The 14767-nt window shown below is 42.3% G+C and overlaps 1 protein-coding gene across 6 annotated transcripts in view; it reads left to right on the forward strand.

Annotated features, from left to right (window-relative positions):
• The window catches only part of LOC118922437 (kalirin), a 483582-nt gene that overhangs the window by 376638 nt on the left and 92177 nt on the right, over positions 1 to 14767 (forward strand). For all 6 annotated transcript variants that reach the window (XM_057503419.1, XM_057503422.1, XM_057503431.1 and 3 more), the window contains 2 exons: positions 268 to 463; positions 8427 to 8593. In XM_057503419.1, the coding sequence (XP_057359402.1) occupies positions 268 to 463; positions 8427 to 8593 (363 nt within the window). The remainder of the gene's footprint in view (positions 1 to 267; positions 464 to 8426; positions 8594 to 14767) is intronic.

Raw genomic sequence — 14767 nt, forward strand, 5'->3', positions numbered from 1 at the left:
GGGGGTGGAACGAGATGGAGTATGCAAAAACTATAAACCATAACTCATCATATAAATATTTGCTGTTGCTAATAGACATTGAAACACATGGCGAACACCTTTAAAGGCATGCATACTTGACTGCGTGGCAGTGCTGTGAATTGGGGGTATAGGAGTCAAAGAGATGCAGACTGATCTGAAAGTCAGGTTGGTCAACAAGGCTTAGAATCAGTGAGCTTCAGTCTAGCATCTCTCATGGAGCCTGTACTGATGGTGGTTCCCTCACAGGTGACAGCAGAGCTAGATGCCTGGAATGAGGACTTGCTCCGGCAGATGAATGACTTCAACACCGAGGATCTGACACTGGCAGAGCAGCGGCTGCAGCGCCACACGGAGCGGAAGCTGGCCATGAACAACATGACCTTTGAGGTCATTCAGCAGGGCCAGGATCTGCACCAGTACATCATGGAGGTCCAGGCCTCAGGTAGGTGACCTTTCCTCTTGTCCTGCCTCTGGCGGGGAGATGATGAAACCAAGAACACCAGCTTGATTCTAATGCTCTGTTCATTCATTTTATTCCCACAGATACAAGGAACAGAGATTTTTATGTTAAAACCCCATGTTAAAGAAAAAGAAAATGAAGCATGAGAGCTGAAATAACTTCTCTCTGAGGTTACCCAGTTAGGCTCTGATAATGATGAGAACAGGGCCAGGGTCTCCAGTGCTGTGGAGAGAATGGGAAAACTAGCGATTTGCACAGATTCCAAAAATTGGTGGCCTAAAACAAACCAGTTGGGCTCCTAAAGCAGTCACCACCTGTGTGAATTGTATTCAAACAGTACCATTGCTTCTCCCCCTCCTTCCCCTCCACACACTTTCCCTTGCTGTGTCCTCCACCCCCAGGGCTGCCTCATGTCTCCAGACCCTGCCTCTCAGAATCCTCCAATTTTTATCACTTGTCTGTGTGTGAGTATAAGAAGTGCTGATAAAAATTTATGGCAAGGTCATATAATTTTATAACTTCTCAAAAAAGCATGGCTGAGTTATCCAGAGTTTATTTCTTTTCCTGCTCAGGATTTATTCACTATTTTTCCAGCAAATTTATGAGCCTTCACAGTTACATCTGCCACTCTCCAAAACAACCTTTGATATTAGAACTGGAGAGAGCCATAGTGACCCGCCTAGTCCAGAGGAAGAGAGGTCCCTCATCTGAGCACATGCCAGGTCGCTGCACCCAAACCCACCACATACCCTGCCTGCCAGGTCCTCATCGGCTCAGTTTCCTCACCCTCTGGGAGGAGGCAGACAGGGGCTCAGGTTATCAGCTCCTTAAAACATGGTAGACCCATGTCCCTGTAGATCAGTAAAGGTATTTAGAAGGATGGGAAACTGATCCTTTTTCTGTGACCAAGAAACCTTCTCTGGACTCAGGGTTTCACCCTGTGGCTTGCCCTCATGACACTCATGGTAGCCAGCTGTCCAGCTAAGAGAGGGAACCATGAAAAAATGCAGACAGTTTCTGGGAGCTCAGCTGGGGCGGAGAAGCCCTGCAGGGATGTTCACCCTTCACCTCTCAGTACTGATGTGTCTGGCAGAAGGAGAACTTGCCTGCCTGGAAACCTGAGGTCCTTTGTACCAGGATGCTGGCATGACCTTGGGTAATCCCATCTCTGTCCCGAGAGCCAGGCACCCATGTAGTGGAAAGATTGCCAGGACCTGCTTGTGACTGGGAGTTAGCTGTGCTTGGCAGCTACCTTAACCTTGAGGACTGAGTGGGTGAAAACAGTCCAGGCAGATGGGCTGCCCACCCCCACAGTGTCTTGTTCTAGAAAAGATGCCTACTTGGCCTCCTCAGCCCTCTCTGCTGGAACTGGCTGTTCCCCTACTCCTTCCACAGCTAGCTATTCAGTCTGCACAGCCCAGAAGGCATCAAGGGGAAGGAAGCCAGGGGTTTGAGGAAAGCTCACTCCTGTCTGCTGATGAATGTCTGGTCCTGCAGAGGAGGAGTCTGTCTTGTCTGTGGTTTGGAGGAAGACAAGGCAAAGTCACACAAGAGCTGGAGGGTGAGGGTGGAGGTGGGCCTTGCCCATGGCTGGCTGAGGACTGCCAGACTTCAGAGACACAGGACTGAGTCAGTGAAGGTCTTGGTTATTTATGATGGAAAAAACAGTTGTCTTAGAAAAAAAACAACTAGCAGAATTACAAATTAAGTTGGTATTTAGCCTCCATGCTAAATTAACTAAGGGCTTGTGCTCTGATTTTACAGGAGTAAATAGAAACAGGACTTGCATATGCTCATTTTCAGGTGTGAAGTTGGTGACACTGAATCAGGTTCTACTAAATCCCTATAGAATGCCAACAGCCCTAACCAAAGCAAAAGCTTTTGGTTCAGTCAACAGCAATCTTATGAATAGAGGCAAAACAGGAATGATTTTCTCACTTGTTCACTGTTCTTTCCTCACTGTAGCATTATGGGTTTGAGCCTCAAGTTGAGAGGTAGCAGGTTTGATGGTAAGAGTCAAGTCGAGGAAAACACTCTGGCTGAATTCAAGGTCCAATTCGACCTCCAACCAGCAGTCTGACTTTGGAGGGCCTTTTTCTTTCCTGTCAGACTGTAGTTTCATCTGCCTGGTATGGGAGGTAGGCCCTGATTTCCCAAGTCCCCCCGTTCCCACCCGGCGTACTTCAGCCTCGCCACGCCCATCGGCTATGCCACAGGTGTGTCCAGTGAGACTGACGATGAGACTGTGAGACATGACCTTAGGAGTAAGACAAAGCTGCGCATCCTGTGGATATGCTGCTTTTGTGGTTTAATCAAAGCCTCAAGCTCTTTGTGCAAGGCTTTTAAGTGAAAAGTCTTTGGAGTCTGTGGCAATGATGCTTAATTTTACTATGCTTGAGAAGAACCCAACCCTAGCATTTGAAAATAAATTCTAAAAATAAATTAAGTTTTGTGGGGGTCATTCTTCTTGAGCATAGAGGTTAAGAGTACAGATAGGAGAGAGGAGGACTGCCCAGGTAGGCATCCCGGCCACACCTCTCACTACCTGGGTGTCCTGGAGCATGTCACCCAGCCTCCCTAAGTCTTGTCTTCCTCTGGAAAGTGGCAACATAATCTACACCTAGGGTCATTGTGAGGATGCAGTGGGCTAATACACAAGCATGGGGAGGGGTCAGTAAAGCTTGGAAACTGTTCTATATTGTGCTCATATTTTAGCATATACTGCATTCTGTTGGGATTGTGTTCCTGTAGCTTCTCCAGCAGCATAGGGTCAGGCCTCTTTCTCCATTCCCAGTTATGTCTTAACACAATGCAAATTCTCAGTAATAATCCTTGCTGAATTAATCAAGAATGAACATCAGTGTAGGTGGAACAGGTGTAGGTAAAAGCAATTGGCCGCAAATAATTTTACATATTTGTAAAAGGAAAGAAAAGGCCTGTGTTTTTCCAAAATGGGAGCTACTCAAGTGTTGATGAGAATGTGGATCTGGTGGCGGCTGAAGGATGGGAAGAGAAATTCGTAGGATAACAATGGTTCTCAGTCTGGCTGCATATTTAGAATAATCTGGAGAACAGCACCAAAGTCTGGGCCCCACTGCTCAGGGATTCTTACTTAATTAGTCTGAAGTGGACCCAAATTTGTTTAAATTTCCCAGGTGATACTAATGTACAACCAAGCTTGAGAACACTGATCTAAAAACCCGATTAAAGGACTTTGTAATTTCTAAAATGGGTGTGGTAAAGAGAAAAAAGAAAAGATGTTCGGACACAGAAAAGGAGATAAAACAGACACAGATATTTAAAGAACATGCAAACAGTTAAGAAACATGTTACAAGGCCAGGCGGCATAGCCAGGAATACCTGAGTCTTACCGTAGACCACAGCCACTTCTCTGAGGAAATTAAAGAGGTACACTGGGCCTGGCAGCAAAGTAACGTTTTTTTTATTAGCTGTGACCTTGAGCTTGAAGTAAATGCAACGCTGAATATCCCAACAACTTGGTATAGCATAAGGAATATGTTTGTCTCTGGGTTGCTGGCCATTGTACCATCTAATCAAATGGTTCCCAATCTTGGTTGCATGTCAGAATCACCCTGGGAGCTATAAGACTTCCTGATGCCTGGGTCTGACCCACAGAGATTCTGTTATTGGTCTGGGATATGGCCAGGGCATGGTGATTTTTTAAGTTCTCCAGGAGAAGCTAATGTGAGCCAAGGTTGGCAGCACTGGTCCTGCAGTATCCAAACCACCATAGTTTCTAATGATATGCATTTAATAGGCACATAAATACCTGATGGTAAGTTTTTATATGTACATTTATACAAGCTATGCAGCAGTCCCATTCAATCAGTAAACAGCAATGAATACATTATAATTTCACCAAAGGAAAGGAAAAAGTGGGAAAATGGATATTTTGGAGACTGCTAAATGCCAAGCACTGTGTATACCTTATCTTACTTAGTCCTCACAATCCTTGGAGAAGCCTGGGATTGCTGGGATTCCCTTTTTACGCAAGCCCAGAGAGGATTCAGAGCCCAGGGACTCACTGTTCATAGGTGGCAGATCTTGGATTCAGACTTTAGTCTGATCCTTCCCAGAGCCCTCCATGATTTCCACTGCAACACATGACCTAAGCTCTTTCCTAAAGTGCCCCCTGTGTTCACTGCACAGGTATTTATTGGGTGTTATGAGTAAAGCACCATGCTAGGTCCTGAAGATGCAAAGAGGCATAGGACAGATATAGTGCTGGCATCAGGTATTCTGCCTTCCCATGAGAACATGGACAAGTTAATAAGGAACCAACCTCAACGGAAGTGTTCTTATGGAGGGATGGGTGCAGGACATTGTGGGGGCACATCAGAAAGAAACCTCTGTACAACTTTATCTAAAGAGACTAACAAACTATTTCATTATGCGTAATTTCACTACTTGGATTTTCCCAAAGCCAAGGATCTGAACGAGACTGAGTCAGAAATAGGTAGGCAATCGGAATCAAGAAACAATGTGGGTCACAACTTGCATCAAGTTGGAGATAGATAGGAATCAAGAGGGCATAAGTGTAAGAAGGGAGAGAACTGAAAGTTTAAGAGTCAGAAATCAGGAAAGTCATGAGACTATGGAACAAAAATCAATGTTTATTATGTTGTATGACAGATGCTTTACATGCACTATCTCATGTATCTTGTTTACATGCATTATCTTGCTGCATTTCTGAAGGCCCCTAAGGAAGATAGGGCTATGATTAGAGTGAGAGTAGTAATATCAACACAAGCAAACTGTTTGCCATGGATTGATGGATACTTACCAGTGGGTGGGTTTTAACTGGGCCTTGTATCCATATGTTTGAGGTGGTGGGAAAGAGGCGTGAGTTTATTTTCTTCAAGAAGCTGCTGGAGTTAAGTCTTTTTTGTTCCTCCCATCCACCCAGTCCACAGCACGATGTGTTGTTGAGGAGTGCAGAAGTGTAGCATGCATCGCCTTCGCCCATTTTATTTCCTATGTTCATCTCATGTAAAACAGTATCAAGCAAAATAAATGAAATGAGGGTTTGAGTCTCAGGGCAGGCTGGAGCCTGTTCTGGATGATGTTCTCATCAGGTGGCTGGCTGCTTTGATGAGCTGCTGTGCTTAGAGAGCCCGTTTACCTGCAATGTGCAAGAGGTAAGCCATGAGCTTCCCTTAGAAAGACACTTTGTCCAGGCTCAGCATACTAAATAGCAGAGAAACATGCAGAATGAAACTCACTGAAAAAAATCTGCACTGTGGTGAGAAGCAGGGAAGAACTTCTAGTTGTGCAGATGGATTTTAAATTATGTTCCCAGAAAGTAAATATATGGGGGTCAAGGGTCATCCCTCTATGCCAAACCCTGCACAGATGTAGAAATTTTTATATTTCTCCTTCTTATTTTTTTTATTTCAGTCAGGGAGATGCTCTACCTTGTCCCCTTGGGAATTGAAAATAGTAACCAGAGGGTGTTGACTGCCAAAAGAACAAGCTGTTCTTTTCTCTGTCTTCCACAGATATTTCAGGAACTGGGACTTAAAATTATGAAACTGACAGAAAAAATAAACATGAAAAGATACTGAAATGATTACTGGGTAACACCAGAAAAAAACTTCTCCACTCTCCCATATTGTCCTTATATAAATGCTATTTTTGCTTCTAGAAATGAATTTCCCTTAGTGTTACAGACTCCTTACACTCCCCCAACTGTATCTGGCAGTGTGTTTGTGGTGGCGGTGCTGGTATAAGTCAGTGTGATGGGAAAGTCTCCCAAAGGGGATTTATTTTTAGATGGCCATACATTGAGATTGGCGGTCTCCTTTGGTTATGGTGTGCACAGAAGTACAGTACCCTTCAGTGACTTGTCTGCTGGGTTTTTTAGTCTGAACCACATTTTTGGTTGGGTCCCTGTTCATCAGCATCAGGACCACAATTGCATTGGGTCATAGATTACAAAATAAGGAGGCAGGGAAAGATCTGGGTAGAACTAAGAAGCTGCAGAGCCAGGTGGAGTCAGGGAACAGAAGGAGGCAAGCAATCCAGAGTTAGGATTTCCCCAAAGCCAAGAATCTGAGCAAGGCTGAGTCAGAAACAGGTAGGCAGTAGGAATCAAGAAACAGTATGGGTTACAACTTGCATCAAGTTGGAGGTAGATAGGAATCAAGAGGGCATAAGTGTAAGAAGGGAGAAAACTGAAAGTTTAAGAGTCAGGAATCAGAAAAGTCATGAGACTACGGAACAAAGATCAGTGTTTATTGTTATATGACAGATGCTTTACATGCATTATCTCATTTAATCCTCCCAACAAGCTGCTGAGGGTAGAGAGGTTATGAGGTAGGGAGGTATGCAAAATCCTAATTTATGTATCCAGAAAGTAAGGCTTCTGAGACCTTAGGTAACTTGTTAGGTATCTGAGTTCAAGATACTGACTCAGGACTGGGTCCAAAGCCAGTACAATTTCTATGTAGTCTTTGAGAGCTAAGTAAGAATCAAATTCAAGTCATTAGCAGAGAGAAGGACTTTAATAACTCATGGCTGGTTAGTGACCCTTCCTGAAGCACAAATCTATTTGAGGAAGGCTACTTAGGCCTGCTGGTGATAACACACACATAGAAACACTGGCTTGGTGAAGAGAGAGTGTATGTGCACACCCATGCTGGAGTGTGGGAAGAGGTACACAGAAAAGGTAAGGCTAGGTGGGGAGAGGTAGACAAGGAGTGGAGCCACAACTTCTGCCTGGTGGGCATTGACTTGAGGATCCCATCACAGGCCACATAGTTGGCAGTTTATTAATGCTGAGTGGGTTATCCATAAACACTGAAAATCCATGTCAGTGATGGACTGGGCTTACTAATTGCTCTGAATCACTAGAAGGACAATGAATGAACTCCCCTTGTGTGGCAAAACTTTAATGTGGTGGCTTTTCTAAATGGATAAGCACTCTGTTTCCTGTGGTATGTATGGGATATGTTTAGCAGGTATGTTTGCCTATGTTTGATATACTGTCTTGCCAATAGGTTTCAGCCCAGGCAATTTCACTCTTGATTCAGTGAGACTGAAAAATGACAATGGAACGTTCTTGGGGTGAAATGGTTTATACTCAGCTCTATTCCTATGGTGGCAGGTCAAAGGATAGAATCCCATTCACCTCAGAGCAGGTCTGTATGCAGCAGCTGGTCTCTGCCTCTGGGCCTCTCTGCACCCACAGCCGTCTCTGTCCTCAGCGCTGCCACCACTCCAGCCTCTGCTCTCCTGCAGCTGTGCAGCTCAGAGCACTGGGCAGAGCTCTTTATATAGAGTCAATAGCAATGTACTGCCCACATGTGTGTATGAGCAAGCTGACTAGGGCCAGGTGAGAATCCTGGCCATAGGAACTTTCACTTTCTCTACATATACAATGTATGAGAGCTAGCATTCATTTCTAAGAGTTGTTTTTTTAGGGATCCTAAATATTTGACTAATAAAATCACCACTGACCTACCACTCTCAGCAGAATGGTCTTGCCATCTAATGGTAAATTGCATCCGACCAGCTAAAAGAGTGTGTTTGGCAGAAGTTCCTGAGACAGGGTATTTCTGGTTTGTTTTGTGTTTCCCAGTATGATCCAGAGGATTACTTGTGACTATCTTAGGTGTTGGCAAATGGGGTAGAATTCCAGAGAACCACCTCTCTCTCTAATTCCAACTGATAATAGGGAACTAATTTATTGAAAAGTTACTTCAGGTAAAGGGTCTGTTAGTCCAAAAGAGATGGTGTGGTTGGAGCATCCCAAACAAAGACCCATTATGACAGTCTGTCCAGTTTCACAGAGGCATAATATATAGAGGTTGGGAGGGTGCTGATAATGACTTTTTACAAATCCTAGCTTTCATATGCATATTGAAGGAAATGTAGTTTTTATTGTACTACCTGGTTTTTAATTGTTTATATTTTTTAAAATCAGGAATTGAGTTAATCTGTGAGAAAGACATTGATCTAGCAGCCCAGGTGCAAGAGCTACTGGAGTTTCTCCATGAGAAGCAGCATGAATTAGAGCTCAACGCAGAGCAGACCCACAAGCGGCTTGAGCAGTGCCTCCAGCTGCGGCACCTCCAGGCCGAGGTGAAACAGGTGAGCCTGGCCCTTCTGCCTTCCACCTTTGGCCTGGGCTTCACAGCTGTCCTGGTCCTGTCCTGAATCAACTTAAGGCCTACAGAGCCACCATTATAACCAGAACTTGGAAAATAGGTAAGTTAAGGAGCAGTTGTATTAGTTTCTGAAGAGAAACTACTATCTATTGGACCTAACAAATAGATCTAATGATACAGTGGTGCAAACAACAAATGCATTATTTATCTGTCATAACAATCCAAGGAGAGCATCCCAGAGTTTTCCCAAGTTGTCCTCAGTTACTGAACCTATTCTCTTCCTTTCTGTTCTCAATCCTGGCACACAGTTCATGGGAAATACAAGTCCTTTATCAATAAACATATTCAGGCTTTAGAGCCAGAATAGCTGACTGGGGCATCTGTGTGCCCAGTGCAGGGCACATAGTTGACAGTCAGTAAGTGGTAGTAGTAGTCTGTGGTTCTTATTAGAAAATTTTCTTGCCATATTAAAGTTATTTTTGAAAAGAAAAATGTTTTTATCTGTGTGAGACATTTACTTGCCATTTTACCAAAGGACATACCCAGATCTCTAGAAACTTCTTGGAACAAACACTCAATGACCAAAGGCACATTTAAAAAATATTACATGTTTTTATTATGAACAGACTATGTTATAATTATTATTAGTATAATGAATTGAGATTTCCTTTTTAGACAAAGTGAGGTTGAAGAAAAACAAATACTGTAATAGTTTGACTTATTGAATGCTACGTACCTTTCACGCCCATCTCTCCATCAGTCCTCACAACGATTCTCTGAAGCAAATATTATTCCTCTTTGACAGATGAGACCACTGAAGCTTAGAGAGGTCATCAGACAATGGTAGGACTGAGGAGAGAGCATATCACCACCCTCCACAGGTCCAGAAGGGAGTCCGGCAGGGCAGGCTCCAGAGCGCTTCTGCGGTTGCTCCTACTGCCCCACACTCCCCCAAGCCACCCCAGCCCCTGCTTCCTCTAGGCAGAGCCCCACCCAGAACATCCTAAGCAGAGAAACTTAGTCCTCTTCTAAATATTTTTTCTTAAGTTCAGTGGCCATCACACTGTCTTATTTAAGTGTATTAATTTAGCACTGGGGACAAAAACATCATATTTTATTTTATTTTGTATTTAATTTTACTTAATTAATTGCTTTTTTTAAATTTAATTATTGCTTGTTCCCACAGTATCCATTGTTCATGTCTATGTCTTGGTTATTATATTGTTATTTATTATAATTAGCAAAATTATCTTCCCCATTACCTTTCTCTTCAGTCAGTGCTCAGCCTGAGCCCGTACATGCTATGCTAAAGATCTGTCTTCACTGCTGGTGAAGTCATTGAGCCCCAAGCAAGGCCAGATCACAGAGCTGCCACCAGATTGTTTTCCCTTTAATTTCACTGGAATCACAGCTGAATCTCTGGTAAATGCTATTCCTGGGGACATGGTAGAATCCTAACAGGCCCAGAACAGTGATGAGTATACAAATTCTGAGACTCTTGGCAGTGGTGACAGTACTTTCTTTTCATATGAGAAGTGCTTTCTCATTTGTGGTCTCATTTTAAGAGCAGAGGCCCTTGAGGAAAAGTGGTGTATGTTTATTTTGCAAATGAATAAACTGACATACCATTGGATTAATGCTCCCAGGGCCTCTTGACTAGTCAGTTGAAACTTGAGCCTATGCCTCCTATATCCAAGATCCTACAATTTGCCCCTTTTGGGCCCCACTCCCACCTTGGCATTCTAGGAGAAATAGAAAGAAGCCCTCCAGCAGAAGAGTCTGGGATTTTCCTAGTCGCCACAGCACCACACCTGAGAAGACAAGCATATGCAGGACAGAGAGGGTAGCACCTGCCTGATTGGTCAGCCAGCCCCAAAAGGTCCTAAAGTTCTCCTCTGCTATTCATACTCAGTTATTTCTGCCAGCAGAAGGTGGTGGAAGTGATCATGTGAACAAAACAGATAACAGGAAAATCATTCTTATTTGACTTTGAAATGAAATGCATTAATTTTGTTTCTGATTTTTAATTTTGCTTATTTTTTGTTTCAGCACTAACAGTAGAGTCAATTCCCTAATAATGTTTTTCTTGACTGATATGAAAAGGAAATGTGTTTTCATCCTCCAAGTATATATACTGTATAGGGTAGGGAAGCGGGATAATGATGAGTAATTTGTCAAATGGGGAAGCAAATTGTCTGTAAGTCAATAATCCAGGCTTGACTAATATCTGCATACAGTCTCATTCTGTACTTCATGAGTTGGAGGACAAACAAGGAATTCTTCTGCAGCGGGAAGAAAATTCCTGCTCCCCACCATGGCAGGAATGACACAGTATGTGATTCAAAATGGCACTGGACTGCTTGAGTCGGACTTTAGGAAACCCACGAAGGCCTTTGCAAAGGACAGCAGCCCTTGGAGGCGCCAAGGGACTGCTGCCTGGTTAAGCCACCATGCCTCATTAGACAGACTTGTTTCCTTGTCAGTGTAGGGCACTTTCTTGGAGAGTCATCCAAGAAGGCATTTGTATTTGATGGAAGTTCGTGGAACAGGAAATATTGATTTGGAAGCCGCTGACACTTAGAAAGAGGGAGTTAATTTAGATGTCAGTATTGATCAGCAGGGCTACATTTAGACACTAGATTGAGAGTTTCTCTTTTGAATATACTCTCAAAAAAAAGAAAGAAAGAAAAAGAAGGAAAAGGACACCTTAACTGAAATGCTGTTAGTGGGGATAGAAAGGGAGAGAACAATGTGTTGTTACACTGTTCTGTCATTAGAGCTCAAAGATTAAAGGTTTAGATTTGGCACCACAACCTTACATGTAGTTACACCACAATTATACCAAACCAGAGCTTCGAGGAGAGGGGGTGCCACAGACATTAGACTGAAAATTATTTTCAAGTATTTAAAACAAATGAAATTGATTAATGCCACTGATTTTCTTTCTGAAGGATTACATAGACTTTGTATCTAACAAAAACGGCCCAAACACTTCTGGAAAAATGTTAACTCTTGAAGGGAAACTACTACCGTCATTACAGCCCATGGTCCAGGGCCCTAAACCAACCAGATGTCCCCTTTCCTTTGGAAAAAGTCATTCCCCAGATACCACACAATGTTGTGGTTGCTTTTCACGAAAAGTATTAATTTGGTAAAGATGATCTCACATTTATCAGATAACTCAAGATTTGAAAAACCTACTTAATGGATATAAAACTAAATGAATTTCCATATGCATTCTTGGAAAGCAGTACATTTAGCAAAAAATAGACCAAAATAGATTTATGAAATGTTTGGGCTCTAAATTATGGGGAAAGAAATCATTCTTATTTGTCTAGTAAAGACACTGACTTAAATTACCCCTGTGAACCAAATACTGGCCAAAATTGCATATGATCAAGATGGACATTCAAAACGAAGGAGAAAATACTATCCTGTTCTCATATTCTTGTCATGAATAGTGTGTTAACTTCTGTTCACCGCACAGCAAAGTTAAAGAGGAGTTGAAGTAAATCCAAACGACAGCCACCAAAGTGACAGGTACTATCCGTTTGTTTCAAAATGGAGATAATTACAAAGACACGTGGTCACAGTCTATAAAACCATGAAGGATGAACATGTATAATCTCATAAACTGTGAATCTTTAGAACTAAGAGACACTGGAAATATGACAAGTTCCCAGTTAACCATCTCAGGAGCTGATGATTTTTCCCGTGGCTACGCGGCTAGAGCCTCCGAAAGGACTGTGCCCTGCGATAGGTCGCCTGCAATAGCAAAGCCTTAGAGTCAGCAGCCTTGAGTGCAGCCTCATAGCTTTATTGTCAGTATGACCTAGAGAACACAGCCATATATACAAGAAGCTTCTCGGCCTATGTGGTTACAGGGTCCAGCTTGCCCAGTTTAGATGGCATCACCATTTGTGGACACCCACATCCAGTTTATCAGATTCAGTCTTCTCCTAACTCCGGGTTATCTGAGCTTCCTTGGCCTGAGGAAGCAACAGATCTCCATTTTCAATTCCTCCTGTCAGTTTAGACTGAGCTGAATTCTTAGCCTAGCTCCTAAATCTTCAAGTAGCAATACTCTTCAAGGCCCTTGTTTATATAAAATTAACTCTCTCTGATAGCCTATGGTTGTAGAGACAATCTCTGCATTTTAAAAGAAGTATGCAATGTTAGTGTTCAAAGTAACCTTCAAAGATCATCCAACCTGTAGATAAACCATCGCCTAAAATGTTGACCAACAAAAATCAACATCGCTCCATTTACGGATTATGTTTTATGATTTGCAAAATACTTCTACATTTATTATTTCATGTCATCTTTACTCTGTGACTTAAGCAAAATGTTAACATTTTACAGAGGGGAAAACTAAGCCTCAGAGAGATTAGATGATATTTCTGAAGTCACACAGCTCAAGATAAAGAACCAACATTTTCTCATTTTGCTCCAATATTTCTTTTACCTTGCACTCACTCGGATGCTTACAGAGGGATAAATAACCAATTTTATGAGCCATAAAGACAAAGGGCTGCATTAATAGAAAATGATACCAAGAGTTGTTATTGACCAAAGTACAAAGAATGATGATAACAAAACAGCTAAGGGATCCACATCACATTAGAAAATGACAAATAAGCTCTAGAAATACTGGAACAAAAAAATAGTAATCCTAAAATTTTTTTCTTATTATTATAAGTGGTATAAATGAAGAAGCATTGTGCTACCTAGCTTTGCTCCAAAAACTAAAAACCACTACCACTGCCATCATCAGACTTTACCTTTTTTGGCAAGTTACATCAACCCTGAGAAAGGGAAGGTAGTGTTATCTTAACTTTACAGATGAGAAAACTGAGGCTCAGAGGGACTAAGTGGTTTTACCAGATAGTAACAAAGCCAGGTGTCCTGACCTCAGATTTTGTGCTCTTTCTACACTAACCCAGTTCTGCTTCTAGGACCAACTCAGTCACAGCAATCAGTCCCACCTCTGAAACTAAGCCATAGATATAAACTGTCATGCATTTTTATCTTCCTAAAGTCAAATCTCCCACTTGGAAGTCCTGGAATGCCTTATAATAAACAACATTTGGGAAATAAAAATGAACAAGTATATCAAGGATAGGGATATGGCTTGATTTTAATGGAAGATACACAGTCTAAAGCTTATAATATTTCTAAATGGAAAAGCAGGTCAATGGGGATCCCTATCACACTGTCACCATTGCTATAACTAATGTTTCCAACTGAGACTAGAAGAAAAATATTCCAGCAAGACTCAGGAGGCCCAGGGGGAGTCAGATTGTCCCTCAAGCATTGATTTGTGCTGCACATGGAGAGAATGTTCCTGACACCTTCAAATGAATCTTGAAACAAGCAAAATGCAATGAATCATGGCAGAAGGAATTACGTAGTTCAAAAGTGTACATTATGAGCTCCATTTTCCAGAGATGAAGCACGTGGGCATGCAGGTCATCTATGCATGTGCCCAAACTTACAGGCAGCTTTTGGAAGTCATTAGCACTTCTATCCAGAGAGTCACAGTACACCACTGGCATTAGAGATTTCACACATACACTGAAATCGATTCTAAAGGGAGTGATTGTGGTTATTTCCTGCAACTAATTGCTTTACAGCTTGGAATCTCACCCTCAATCTGCCAGACTGGCCATGAATTAACATCTCCATCCAAACAGCCCAGCTTCAGCGGAATTTATGCCCTGTTATCTATGCACAATATTTCATCAGTCATTTCCTACCCAAGGAGGATATTTGAGAAATGCCTGTGAAGATCATGGAAAAAGAGACCAGGCTTAGTAGTTTCCAAATTGTTCAAAGTGAAGAAGTTGAGAGGAACAAAATATCTGAAAAAATCTGTAACAGATTGTAATGTCCTCCTTTGCCTCGAGGTAATGGATGGTATTTACTGATCTTGAAATTTCAGAAGACTCTTTATTTCCTTCTCAAACTCTCAGACACCCTCATAAAGGAAAGATTTGGCAATTTTCTGGTGACAAGACACAAGATAGATTTTCAAGGCTTAATCCTTCCAGTTTGATTATTTGTGCTCGACTCTATTAGCTGGAAAATTGCAGCATCTCCATTTCACCAAGACTGTCTGGACAGTGGGAGCAGTTCACCTTCTATCCTAATATTCCCT

Source organism: Manis pentadactyla, chromosome 1, assembly GCF_030020395.1.
Source record: "Manis pentadactyla isolate mManPen7 chromosome 1, mManPen7.hap1, whole genome shotgun sequence".
NCBI classification, from domain to species: Eukaryota; Metazoa; Chordata; class Mammalia; order Pholidota; family Manidae; genus Manis; species Manis pentadactyla.